This window comes from Melanerpes formicivorus, unplaced genomic scaffold, assembly GCF_026170545.1.
Source record: "Melanerpes formicivorus ecotype bairdi unplaced genomic scaffold, bMelFor1.0.p_v2 SCAF_6, whole genome shotgun sequence".
Classification (NCBI taxonomy): Eukaryota; Metazoa; Chordata; class Aves; order Piciformes; family Picidae; genus Melanerpes; species Melanerpes formicivorus.
In genome coordinates this window covers 12,214,167-12,226,820 of record NW_027142358.1, presented here as the reverse complement: position 1 = coordinate 12,226,820, position 12,654 = coordinate 12,214,167, and the positions used below count along the sequence as shown (strand labels likewise).

Here is a 12,654-nt window from a genome sequence, read left to right as displayed (position 1 = left end):
GAACAGCATGTGCCAGCCCCCTGCCCACAGCCCTTCTCCTGCCCCTCCTTGTGCACCCTGGGCACTCCTCTGACCCTGCTCCACCACCAGCTCCTTGCTCTGGACATACATCCTCCAGCCCACCCCAGTGACAAGGGCTGCTCCAGCCTGCCCCTTACCTTGGCAAGGAGGGAGCCCAAGGCCAAGGAAGTACTGCACCACTGGTGCTGCAGCATGAGGACCTTGCAGTGCTGCAGACTGGGCTTTGCTGGCAGCCTTTGAGGCCCTGGCCAAGTGGCATGGGAAGGAAAGCAGGGTCTGCTCTATGTCAGCCCTATAGAGCAGTGGGGAACCCCAAGTCAACTTTGGGGGTTATCTCCTGGGAGTACTTGCATGCTGCTGCCCGATGTTCCCCAAGTACGATGCTCACAAACAAGGCTGGTCCAGGCTGTGGGAGGGCAGGTGTCATTGAAGCACCTCGTACAGCCACAAGTGCAGCAATGGATGCTGCCATCCCAAGGCTGCCTTCTTGGTGGCAGTGGCCACAAGGCTGTCTCTGGAGAGTTGCTGGTGCCAGAGCAGGGCTAGGAGGCTGGCAGCAGCACACACAGGAGCCCATGTTCATCTTGCTGCAGGTGTGGGGAGCTTGGTCTCCCTCCCCTCAGTGCAGTGCTTACAGGATATGGCTGGGTTTGTCATTTTGTTTTTTTAAACAGTTCCCAAAAAGCATCAAAAGTAGCCCCAAAAACCTCCCTGGTAGGTCAGCTTGATCTGGTACTAAAAAGTGCAAAACTGTATCACAAAAACTGTTCAAAAGTTGTAAGAAAGCGGGGAAGGTGCAGAAGTGGCTGGGATGGCAGGGAGGGGCCAGGTGCCATTGCTCTGGCTCCTCTGGCCACCAACCCCAGGAGAGGGTATAGGCCCCCTCCTGTCTGCCCCTCCTGGCACCATGGAGCGAGAGGAGAAGCGGCCACTGGCTTTGTTTTGCTGCATTTTTGTTGTCTCTTTTCTTTTAAACCACTGAAGAAGTGAGTGCTGTGGCTGGGTTTCAGTTGCTTCCCCTTCCCCAGGGTAGGGGAACTGGGTCCTGCAGCCATGCGCAGGACAAACGGGAAGGAAGGAGTCTGATTGGGCCAACGGTGAGGGCAGCTGGAGAAGGGCTGTCGCCCCCCTCAGCTTGTGCCACAGATGAACTCATGGAGGGTCTTGGCTGACACGTGGCCTCCACCCTGGCACCAGGGGGCAGGTACGGAGCTGCAGCACAGGCGGCTGACGCCCCTTGTTTATGACTTCTGGGGGTGGCCAGGGGGAGCGTGGCCGGAGCGCTCTGAGACGTTGCGCTTCACCTTGGTGGCTGTGCTGGAGGGCTCCACATTGAGTGAGGGGCTGGAGCGGGATTTTTTCAGGCCATCATCCTCCCCGCCTGCTGCATCACAGAGGGTGGACTCGAACGCAGCCAGGTCCTCGGAGCCGGCCTTCAGCTTGGCCCGCAGCAGCATGGCATAGGTGCTGTAGCGGGATTTCTGGGGGGGAGGGGGGCACAGCACAACAGAGAGGGGGTTGGCTTGCTGAGCACTGCCTCTCAGCCAGCACCCCAGAGTGGCAGAAAGCTCATGGTTCCTCCACCCCACCCAGCATCCCAGGGCCAAGGGAGATGATCACGGTCTGGGACCGCAGCACTGGCACAGTGTACTTCACCTGATGGGGCGGGAGGGATGTCACATCGCTCAGGATGATGGGCGGAGCCAGGGCTCTCCCAGCTTACCTCAAATTCCAGGTACTCTTCCTTCTGCTTCAACTCCTCATACTCCTTGCCCTTCACCTTCTTCTCGGGCAGGGAGGAGCGATGCTCCAGCAGCTCTGCTGTCATTGCTTTGCACTTCGTCTCATGGCTTTTCACCTGCTCCTCCTAAGGAAGGGTTGCAGCAAGTCAACACCCAGCTCTGCCCTCTGCCCCTGATCCCAGCAGTGTGGGCTGGCCAGGGCCAGAACAGGTTTTGCCTCTCCTAGATCCAGTTAGGGTCACAGCTTCTGCTCCTGGGTTTGTTTTGGGTTTGTTTCTTAAACAGCAGGTAAAAGCACAGGCCTCTGGGGGCAATCTACTGCCTTGCCAGGGGCTGGCTGTGGTCTTAAAGCAGAAGAATTTAATCCCCTCTAAAACAAGGCTGGTGGGTTTTTGATCTTTCCTGCTCTATGAATGACTGCTCTGGCATGTATGAGTGCCAGCTAATAACCCTGGCCAGTTTCCTTTCAAGGTCCTGGCAGAATCCTGCAAGCCATGGTGTGGGACCACATTCTTCTCTACAGCCTGACCCCATTGTCCATCTCCCATCCCCACTACCAGGAACAAGACCTTGCTGTCCACCCCCAAGCTCAGTACTCGCTTCTCATCTCCTTGGCCATGCTCCTTCAGCCCCACACCCTTCCAGGGAGGCAGGTGGCCATGTGGCAACACATAGGTCCCCTCCAAAGGGAACAGCAGCACCAGTAGACCCAGTGGCTATGTCCCATGCTTCCTCAATGCCATCAAAGCCCACCTGGGACAGCCTGGTACAGGAGCTGGGTAGCAGTGGACGGCTGAACTTCTTCTGGGAGCCAATGGCTGCAGGGAAGGGCGGTGCAGAGAACATGGCTGCCACCACATTGATCCGTGTGATCCATGAGTGCATCTGTTCAGGGTTCCTGGAGAAAAAAGACCAAACCACAGATGGGCTCCAAGTAGCACTACCTGTGTTACAGGCCAAATGACCTGTCCTGCAGTCAACACCTGGATCCCCTAGGCCTGGCCCTGGCCAGCCATGGCACCTGGGGCTCTACCCTCAGTGACTTGGGCCACAGTGAGCCCGCTGGAGTGGGAAAAAGAGGAGCTGTGCAAAGCACAATGGTGACACTGGGTCCCTCTCCTTCCAGTAAGGCCCAGGAAAGAGCAATGTCAGCCCCAGCTGACTCTCCATCTCAGTCAGACAAACATCTGCACCCCAGCATGGGACCCAGTCAGTGATTGTGGGGGGCTCACTGTGCTTGGAAGAGGAAGACCCTCCAGTCAGCTGTCCTGAGGTAGAAGACGTTGGGTCGCTTGCTGTAGTCAGATGCCCGTGTAGCAAGTGAATGGTGGATGCTAATAGCATTCTTCAGCTCCTCTTCTGCCAGTGCCTTCCCTGGCTTATACTCCTCCTGCAAATCACAGGCATTTCAGAGCCAGCTTAGGGATGCACCCCACCATGAGCCAGCTTTATGAGGCCACACTGCTGGCAATAATGGGGATTAGAGATCACCTTCCATCAGACTGCAGCAGGGTCTGCCGCCAGCTCACGCTACACCCATGGGGAGAGGCTGCACAACTTTGGGTGCATGGTCTTGGTGATAGCACTGGGACTGTTTTCCACTGCCCCACAGCTGGACACCATGTGTGCCTGCAAGTGACTCCGTGTGCAACCCAACTACCTCCATCCCCAAGAGCAAAGACCGCAGTGCCTCCCCTCTCATCAGCCAAGCCTGTGCATGCACGGCCCTTGGCTGGCAGCTGCTTTAACTGCCCCGGCTGACCCCAAGCACCCCAAGAACAGGGATGCCAGTAGGCTCCCACTCAAGCAGGTATGGTGCTGAGTCCGCTTAGACCAGGCAATGACATGCACTTGAGCACCTCTCAATGTTGTGGGGACTTCCAGGGCTTCCCCACTGGGATGGGGACAGTCATTGCCCTGGCAGGGATACAGGTGGCCACGCTGCTGCCTACCTTCTGCAGGTAGAGAATCATCCCCTTCAGGATGGCGTGGAAGGGCTTCCAGCCTCGCTTCCCTCGGGGTGCTGCCAGGGAGGAGAGAATAGCCCAAACATCATCCCCAGAGCCAAGCTGGGGAAAGGCACCCCCCCCCGCCAGTCACCTCCTCCTCCAGCTAGCCCTGCCACAATGCACGTCACCCCTCTCTGGGGACAGGCAGCACGCCAGGACTGTGCCTGTGCACCTGAGTCTGTGCTGGCCTCGTGGATGGCAGATGGTACTGCTGGCAGGAGGGCTGCCTGCCGCCTCCCGGGGCTGGCACCGCTGCACTCCCTGCCTCACTGTCCACGTTCGGCCTCCCTACAGGGGGACCAGCACAAGGCAGTGCTGCCTGCCAGGTAATACTGGCTTTGGAGGGCAGCTGCATCTAATCAGATCAAGGCAGCATTAGACGGCCAGGGCTTAGAGGGGATTTCATGGTGGAAACTGTGAACGTGCCTGGCAGTGTCCAACCAGCAGCAGCCGCCCACTGTGCTGCTTGTTTGCCACATGACAGGGCACCTTCCTTCATCCCTGCCATCCAGTGGCAAGGGTGCATCCCCTGGGGAACCCACTACACCTTCCTGCCTGCCCCCTTACCAGCACTGTGACCGGGCAGGGAGTGGCTTTCAGGCTCCCCAGCCTGGGGCCCAAATTATGCCCAGCATAGACAAACAGGGCCAAGAGGGCAATAGTCGCATGTCATGTAGTGACACCAACACTTCTCCCCATTGGCTTTATGGAGCTTACTGATGCTCTTCTGTCCCAACACCCCCACCCCTGCTGCGGGCCCCTCAGGCACTTACTTTTCTTGCAGTCAGGATCAGCATGGATCTTGCGCACTAACAGTCCGTGCTTGTAGGTGGCAATGCTGGCATCTTGAGAGAAGTCCAGAAAGGGGTTACTGCAGCTGCTGATGCGCTTGATGGACTTCGGGTTGGGGTCTGCCAGCTCTGAGAGAGACTTTCTCAGTTCTTCTTCATCTCTGCCAGACACAGATTTGGTTGGAGAAGGGTTTGTTACTTTGCTGGGAACAGAAGACACCAAGCCTTCTACTTGTGACAATGCCACTTGCAGGCCTAGCTTCTAAAATGAGAGTCCAAAGCAGCAGACCAGGCCGAGCAGTCTCCACACACCACTGGTGAGCATCCCAAACCCAGCTATGCTTCTGTGTCCGTGCCCCTGCCCCTTTAGGCAGCTGTAGCACTGCCTGGATCCTATAAAGACCCAGTTCAGGGTGGGGGCCCTGCCTGCTGCAGGAAGCTAGAAGTCTTTTTGGACAGGACTGTGACTGATGCCAGCCAGGCTCATGAGTCGGGGGCCATGGAGGAGCAATATGCCAGGGCTAGGCAGTACCACTACCCTGGTCCATGGTATATGGACTCACAGGTCCCCAGCTAGAAGTAGAGAGGCTCTAGAAAGGGAAATCTCCCCCAAGAGAGACCCAGGCTGTAGTCCCCACACCTGCAGGGCAGCAACCAGACTATGGAGCTCAGAGACACCAGCAAAGGGGTTCATGTAACCTTGAGTTGTGAGGACTCAAGTAGCACCAGTATGAGGCTGAAGCACATGTGGGCAGGATCCAAGCAGCCCCAGGAGCTGAAGGGAGCAGGCCCCTGCTCGCGCTATCCCTCCAAGTCATGGCCCTCATGCTGTGCGCAGGCCGCTGAGGACGGGTTGCTGTGGGCAGGCTGCATTGGTGCCACCACCCCCCTAGCCTGGCAGGAAGATGTGGGAGCCCAGAGCTACAGCCTCCCCCCCTTCCTCAGAGCTGCTTGCTGCTAATTAAACCCCTCAGCATCTGCCAGCGTCTCCATGGCAGCAGCCCGAGCGCACTGGCTCAGCGCTGGCGGTACTGCCGTGCTGATTAATCCCCACAGCGCGGGCGCTGCCACTCCTGCTGCTGGAGATGACAGCTGTGGGCGAGGGTGCGGGCACCCTGTGGGGCCCTGGCACAGCTACTGCCTCTCCACAGCGCGCCCACGTCCACCTTGGGCATGGCCACCTGGGCATGAAGCAACAGCAGTTAGGAGAAGCTGGCCTCAGGCAACCTTCCCCCATGGCATGTCAGAGAAGGGGTCCCCATGGAGCTGCTGAGGGCAGCTGGGTGTGTGTTGCCCATACCCCCAGCCCAGCCCATCCCAAGCTGCCCCCCACATCCTCACAGGAGCACCTGCCCTACAGCATCATGGCTGGGGCAGGGCAATGCTCACATGGGGAGGACAGCAGGGACAAGGAATGTCTGGGCCTCAACAGGGTGGCCCCATTGCCTACCCAGTGTCAGCCAGCAGCATCCCCTGGGAAGGATACTCACATGGCCCACTGCAGCTTCTCATTCTTGATGGAGCCATATAGTGTCTGTAGAAAAAAAAAGCAGGCAGTCAGCAGGAGAGTGGTGCTGCAGGTCAGGGGCCTGCTCCTGGGGATGGAGAATGCACACCAGGCTGGCCCAGGGGCACTGGAGTTTAAGGCAACTTCAGGTCAGTTCATCCTGGTTCAGCCCTGTCTTGGCTAGGTCCGCCAGCTGACCTTGTTTCAGGGCTACATACACCTCCTGGGCCTGCAACCTCACTCACACCCTTGACACAGTGCTGGGGACAGCTCTGGCTGCCTCCATTCTCCATCTCTACCTGCCTGTGATGGTGGCACAGCATTAGCAGCATGACGGTGATCTACACCAAACATTTCCAAGTCCTTGGTAAAGCTGCTTCTTGCTCCAAAGCGGCCAGGACTAGCCAAAGGGACAGCTTTCAGGCTTGGGCCCCAGAAGACCAAGCCTTCAGGCTGGACTTCAGTGGTGTATGCCTGCACCCTGCTCAGTGGGACCTCAGCCTGCTCCAGGACCTCCAGCAGCTCCGAGCCACAACAACGGCAACAAGGCTGGGGAGGGGTCTGGAGCACAGCCCTGTGAGGAGAGGCTGAGGGAGCTGGGGTTGTTTAGCCTGGAGGAGTCTCAGGGGAGACCTTCTTGCTCTCTAGAACTCCCTGCAGGGAGGTTGTGGCCAGGTGGGGGTTGGTCTCTTCTCCCAGGCACCCAGCACCAGAACAAGAGGACACAGGCTCAATCTGTGCCAGGGGAGGTTTAGGCTGGAGGTGAGGAGAAAGTTCTTCCCAGAAAGAGAGATTGGCCCTTGGGATGTGCTGCCCAGGGAAGTGGTGGAGTCACCATCCCTGGAGGTGTTCAAGAGGGGATTGGACATGGCACTTGGAGCCATGGTTTAGTCGTCAGGAGGTGTTGGGTGACAGGTTGGACTTGATGACCTCTGAGGCCTTTTCCAGCCTGCTTGATTCTGTGACTCTGTGACACCACAGCCAGCAACCTCTTTGTGGTTGGTTGCCTGTCCTGGGCTGGCAGAGATGGGCTTATGGCAGCTCCCAGCATTCTGCAGCAATGAAATACTCACAGTATCACAGTATCACAGTATCACTTAGGTTGGAAAGGACCTCGAGGATCATCGAGTCCAACCTGACACCGCAGACCCCATGACTAGACCATGGCACCAAGTGCCACGTCCAATCTCCCCTTGAACGCCTCCAGGGTCGATGACTCAACCACCTCCCTGGGCAACCCGTTCCAATGACGAATGACTCGCTCGGTGAAGAACTTCCTCCTCACCTCGAGTCTGAACCTCCCCTGGCGCAGCTTGAGACTGTGTCCCCTTGTTCTGGTGCTGGTTGCCTGGGAGAAGAGGCCAACTCCCTCCTGGCTACAACCACCCTTCAGGTAGTTGTAGAGGGCAATAAGGTCACCCCTGAGCCTCCTCTTCTCCAGGCTAAACAATCCCAGCTCCCTCAGCCTCTCCTCATAGGGCTTGTGTTCAAGGCCTCTCACCAGCCTTGTTGCCCTTCTCTGGACACGCTCAAGTGTCTCAATGTCCTTCTTAAACTGAGGAGCCCAGAACTGGACACAGTACTCAAGGTGCGGCCTAACCAGAGCAGAGCACTGCAAGAGCACACAGCCTCCAGGAAAAACTTAAGCATAATGCTGGCCCAGGACTCGCAGAGATACCAGTATGCTGTCATGAGGCCTGTTCAGGGCCTCGTGACTAGTGAAAGCAGAATGGATGTTTGCCTACTGCTTGTCTGCTGCTGCTGTTTGAGGTGGCTGTAGACTGTCCCTAATCTCTCCCCAGCACCCTCCAAGCACTCTGCCCTCCCTGACCCAAACACTGTCGAGTTTAGCAAGGCAGGACCTGCTGCCTGCATCTCAGCACAGGAACAAACTAAGCCTGCCCTCAGTGGGTTGTTCCAAGGTCCCACTTCCAAGTGTTTGTCCAGTCCTAGTTGGGTGCAAGCCAGAATAACTCAGCATGGCTCTGCAGTCAGGAAGGCCCAGAGCAGATTTCAACACAGTGCTCACAGAGAGCTTCAGAGCAAGATCTGGAAGGCATCATCCTCACAAGAAAGTAAGCTAGTCTCACACGTGCTGATCAGGCAGCTGTCAACATCCATCACTGGGCTGGAGACTGTTGCTGAGAGATTTTGCTGGTGGCTGAGAAAGTACAACTGGAGGCATGCAGGGGCCTGGAAAAGTCAGACAGATCACAGGCCCCAGCAGCGTCTGGGGAAGGACATCCATCACTCCCTTGAGAGGCACACTGGCCAGGACAGCACAGGGACTGGGTTCCTTCACTTCCCTGCTGGGGAAACACTTGTTTCTCAGATGAGGAAAGGGATTGCCCCAGTCTCCTGGGAAGACAAGGGTGGGGTACAGACTCAGCACCTGAGAGGAATTACACCCCAGCCCCATTCAGGCAACCCCAGAGCCAAAGGGGAAGATAGTGAGGTATGAGCAGGGAGTACCTGCCAGCAGACTGGCAGCAAGGCAGCCACAGGAGCACAAGTTACAAGAGACCTAGAGCAGAGCCTGGGGATAAAAAAAGAACAAAGTCCTGCAGAACATAACTTAGGAGCAGAGCAGGAGGAGAAGCCAGCATCTCAGAGCAAGGTAGATAAGGAGTTGCTACAGCAAACAAAAGGGAAGGGATCTTTCTTACTGCTGGGGATGCAGCTGAGATGCTGAGAATGAACAGACACAAAAAGGAGACTGAAAAACTGTCACAGAGAGTGGGGATGGCAAACTGCAGAAAAGCTCCTTGGGAAGAGTGGGAAGACTTGGTTGTGTGGCTTGGCTTCCACTTGGCTCTGTGGCCAGAGATGGGGCAGCTCCCTGTCCCCAAGGTAATGTGAGCTACCTGAGCTGGCACTTTGGAGGGCCCAGCAAGGTGCTGCACCAGAGGTGACTGCAGCCCCCAGCCCTGCACAGGGTTTATGGGAGGACTGCTGCCGAACACTGGATGAGCCGATGTCAGAAGATACTCAGGGAGTAATTCTGGATGGCACAGTGTTGAAGAACAGCCTGGCAGAGAACTGCGCTACAAATCCTGGACTCTGGGACTGTCAGCAGACACTCTAAAGGCTGAAATGCTTTGTGGCTTCAAAAGGCTCCAGCCACCCCGATACAGCCCTGACAGCACCACACATGCTAAGCAACCGCACCTCATAGAGAAGTTGCTGCTCAGCACTCCACTATGGGGTGACAGTGAAAGGCAAACAGGGGGACTAGGGGATTGAGAGGGCAATGCAAAACTTCATGTCTACACCTGAATCCTGCCAAGACTCGGCTTGGCTAAATGCTACCCTCAGCTGATACTCATCTCAGGAACAAAGCTGGTAGACTCAGTCCAAGTCCTAGCTTGGAAGCTAGCTAGCTGAGAAGATGCACTCCACCCACAAAGCCTATCCAGCTTTTCTGGTCCCACTGCAGTACTGCCACGCTCCAGTCCACTAAACTTGCGGTTCTCTGGTGCATGGACCATTTCTGCTGGGGAAGCACAGGTGGTGCCGGCTCCCAAAGCCTAACTTAGAACCATACCAGCAGAGACCAGAGACACGAGTTTCATCACTCAGCAGGTCCCTCTCTCCAAGCTGTCTTTACTTCAAGGATCCATTCCCCCTGGGATGAAAGGGTAGCACCTCTTGGTACCTCTGACCTTGCAAGTGTTACCCTGAAGAAGGTATGATCCTGGCCCCATGCCACTGCAGTCAACCCCAAGTGTGGTTGAAATTTTTGTCATTGGCAGATTATGAGCTCACTGCTGCAGTATGCCAGGACGGCCCTAGACATGCGCGATGCTGAAGAGACCTAGGAATATACTGTCCCGGCAGGATTTCTAACTGAATCAACATCCCTCTTTGGTGACCTCACTCCCAAAAGCAGGCTGAGAGGACATCCCTGAGTCCTGTTTCAGCAAACATCTCAAGAAAGGGTGGAGAGCTGCCCTGGGCAAGAGGCAGGTGGCTCTGATGCTCCAGCCTAGCCTCCGTGCCAGCCATACACCAGCAGGGCAGGGAGAACACATCCCTTGTCAGCTTCTCAGTTTAGAGCAGACCAGAGGGGAAATCCAGTGCTGGTCTGGGGAGCTGGGCACCAACCTGACCTGGACATAACTTTGGCACAGACAAGACTGTAGCAGGGGCTGTAACCTAGAATTCAAGTAACAGAGGAGGCTTAAGGCAGAAATTGAGGCAACTGCAAAGCTTTAATCCTTTCTGAGGTGGCTCTTGTATGAATCGTAACTCTTACAGACACATCCCTTTTCCATTCTGCTGGTTCCTGTGCTAAGCAACACAGTTCTTGGCTCTCAGCTCTGCAAAATGTCCTGTGCAGGTCAAGGCTCCCCTTCCTCCTGCCAGCCCTGTGACCAGTCATGACTGTGTGACGTTCTGCAAGACAGACTTCACAGCCACCAAATGCCCTCCCTGCAGTCATTCTCCCTCCCTTTGTGCCTGGCAGCATTTCAACGTTAGAGCTCAACTGCTGGCTTCCCCCAACTTTTCCTTGGCAAAATATCTTTCTTTACAACCAGTCGCAAAGCTGTCAGGTTCCTCAGGCACCCAGGCTCCCAACTGCGTGGATACAAACAGCATGGTCAGATCAGGGCTGTATGTCAGATGGAACTCTATGTATGTCAGGTCCCCAATTCACCTTGGCAGCTGCCTCTGCACCTCTGCTGACTGCCTGGCACACACAACCCATGTTTCAGAACAACTCATCACCTGGCATGCACTAACACTGCTGCACACACCCTGTGTCGCCCCTCCACTGCAGAGGGGCTCCTATGTGCACACACAGCAGAGTGACATGGGGACAGACTTGTTTCCCCATGGGATGGGCTGCCATGAGGACAGTGTCCTGTGCATCATTTTCCACCCTGCTGCAGGCAGCATAGCAGGCAGTGGTGGTATGGCTACCCATCCCTGCCCCACACTTTCAAATCAGCAACATCATAAACTGCACATTCTTTGCCCAGTAATTTACCACCCCCAGGACAATAGATTCCCCAGTGCAGCTCCACAACACGGGAAGCAGCGATCGAGCATCTCCCTTTCAACTGCATATTTCCATCCGAGTGCGTCACAACTTAATGCTGCCCCCAAATCCTACTGCGCTAAGACAGCACTGCTGCTTGGCACAGCCGTGACGTCCTCGCCGTGCCGGTTTTCACCACGGGGGCAAACCCAGACGACTCTGGAGTACTCCTGCTTTGCCCCCAGCCTGCCTGCAAAAGCAGGGGCCGGTTAAGGACTCTCCTCTGGCTACCATGCCGGAGGCTGGCACCCGACCGAGGTGGGACGCGCCCAGATACAGCCTGTTTGCTTCTCCCTACCTAGGACTGATGCACACCAGCGGAACACCTCCAGAACGGATGCCGGCTCACAGCGAGCAACCCCTTGGCAGTAACAAGCCCTTTTGTCCAGGCAGCCGCTCCTTCCTCTCCAGCTCCGCTTGCCTGGGAGCAGGGGATGAAGTGGTGCCCCTCCACACTACCCTACAGGTCTATCCGGCTGCCTGCCCCTGGCCGGGTTGGCACGGCTTGGCACAGCCCTTGGCGGGGAGCCCGCAGAGCTTGTCACTTATGCTAAGCCGGAGGGCAGGTCCCAGCGGTACGGCTCTGTCCTGGATGTTCTCGAGCGAGCGTTGCTGTCAAGCCATCATAAACAGTGCAATGTCACCCAGGTCTTGCTGTGCTCTCGCTACCCGCGCGTTCGGGGTGGGATGGGGGAAAGATGGCAGAGCTAGAGATGGAGACCCTCGGGCGGAAGGGGGCCGAGGGGGACTCGGCTGCGCAGATAACAGGCAACGGGAGACAGACGGGGCTGGCTGTTCGCTACAGCCACGCCAAGGCTGAGCCGCTCGCGGCGGGCGCACCTGCGTGTGTCCGGGCGTGTCTGTCCGTCTGTCCGCCAGCGTCCCCGCCGGCGCTGCGCATCCCCCCTCGGAGCCCCCCCTACTCCCCAGCCCGCCGCTTACCGGCTTCTTCTTGCGGCGGTTCTGGAGGCGGCTCACCACCAGGTCGGTGTAGAGCACTGGCTTGAGAGTGCGGGAACGCTGGGGCCAGCCATAGCAAAAGGTCTCCACGCCGCGGTAGTTGCGCCCGTAGCGCACAGAGCACATGGAGCGGGACCGCATGCGCCCCGCGCTGCTGTTGATGCTGTTGACGCCGATCATCCTGCCGGCGGCGGGGACAGTGGGGCGGCGAGATGCCCGGCGGCCGTGCCCGGCCCTGCCTGCCACGGCCCCAGCCGCCGCCGCCGCCTGTTGAAGCCGGGCCGGGCCGGGCAGGACTCGGCGGCGGCTGCCCGACAGAGGCGGGGCCCCGCCCCGCCCGCCGCAGCCAATGGCGACCCGCGGCGCCCGGGCCGAGCCGAGCCGAGCCGAGCCGATCCGAGCGCTGGAGCTGGACCCGTGGAGGCAGCCGTCGGCACCTCGCACAAAAGGGACCGGCTCTGGCGCTGAGTCCACGCGGGTTGCAGTAGCTGCCCCCGGTGCCGCCGCTGGCCATCCCTGCCTCCTTCATACTCTGGAAGGTGTGAGGTGGGAGCAGGTGACCCTTCTGAGCTCATAGATCTGG

The 12,654-nt window shown here is 57.6% G+C and overlaps 1 protein-coding gene across 2 annotated transcripts in view; it reads right to left on the bottom strand.

Annotated features, from left to right (window-relative positions):
• Positions 1-31: 31 nt before the first annotated feature.
• Positions 32-12,654, bottom strand: part of PSD (pleckstrin and Sec7 domain containing) — a 53,741-nt gene continuing 41,118 nt past the window's right edge. For both annotated transcript variants that reach the window (XM_068139735.1, XM_068139736.1), the window contains exons 12-18: positions 6,054-6,097; positions 4,546-4,724; positions 3,716-3,786; positions 2,996-3,153; positions 2,517-2,661; positions 1,745-1,888; positions 32-1,502 (exon numbers count right to left, since the gene is read on the bottom strand). In XM_068139735.1, coding sequence (XP_067995836.1) covers positions 1,263-1,502; positions 1,745-1,888; positions 2,517-2,661; positions 2,996-3,153; positions 3,716-3,786; positions 4,546-4,724; positions 6,054-6,097 — 981 coding nt within the window. In that variant the 3' untranslated portion in view covers positions 32-1,262. The remainder of the gene's footprint in view (positions 1,503-1,744; positions 1,889-2,516; positions 2,662-2,995; positions 3,154-3,715; positions 3,787-4,545; positions 4,725-6,053; positions 6,098-12,654) is intronic.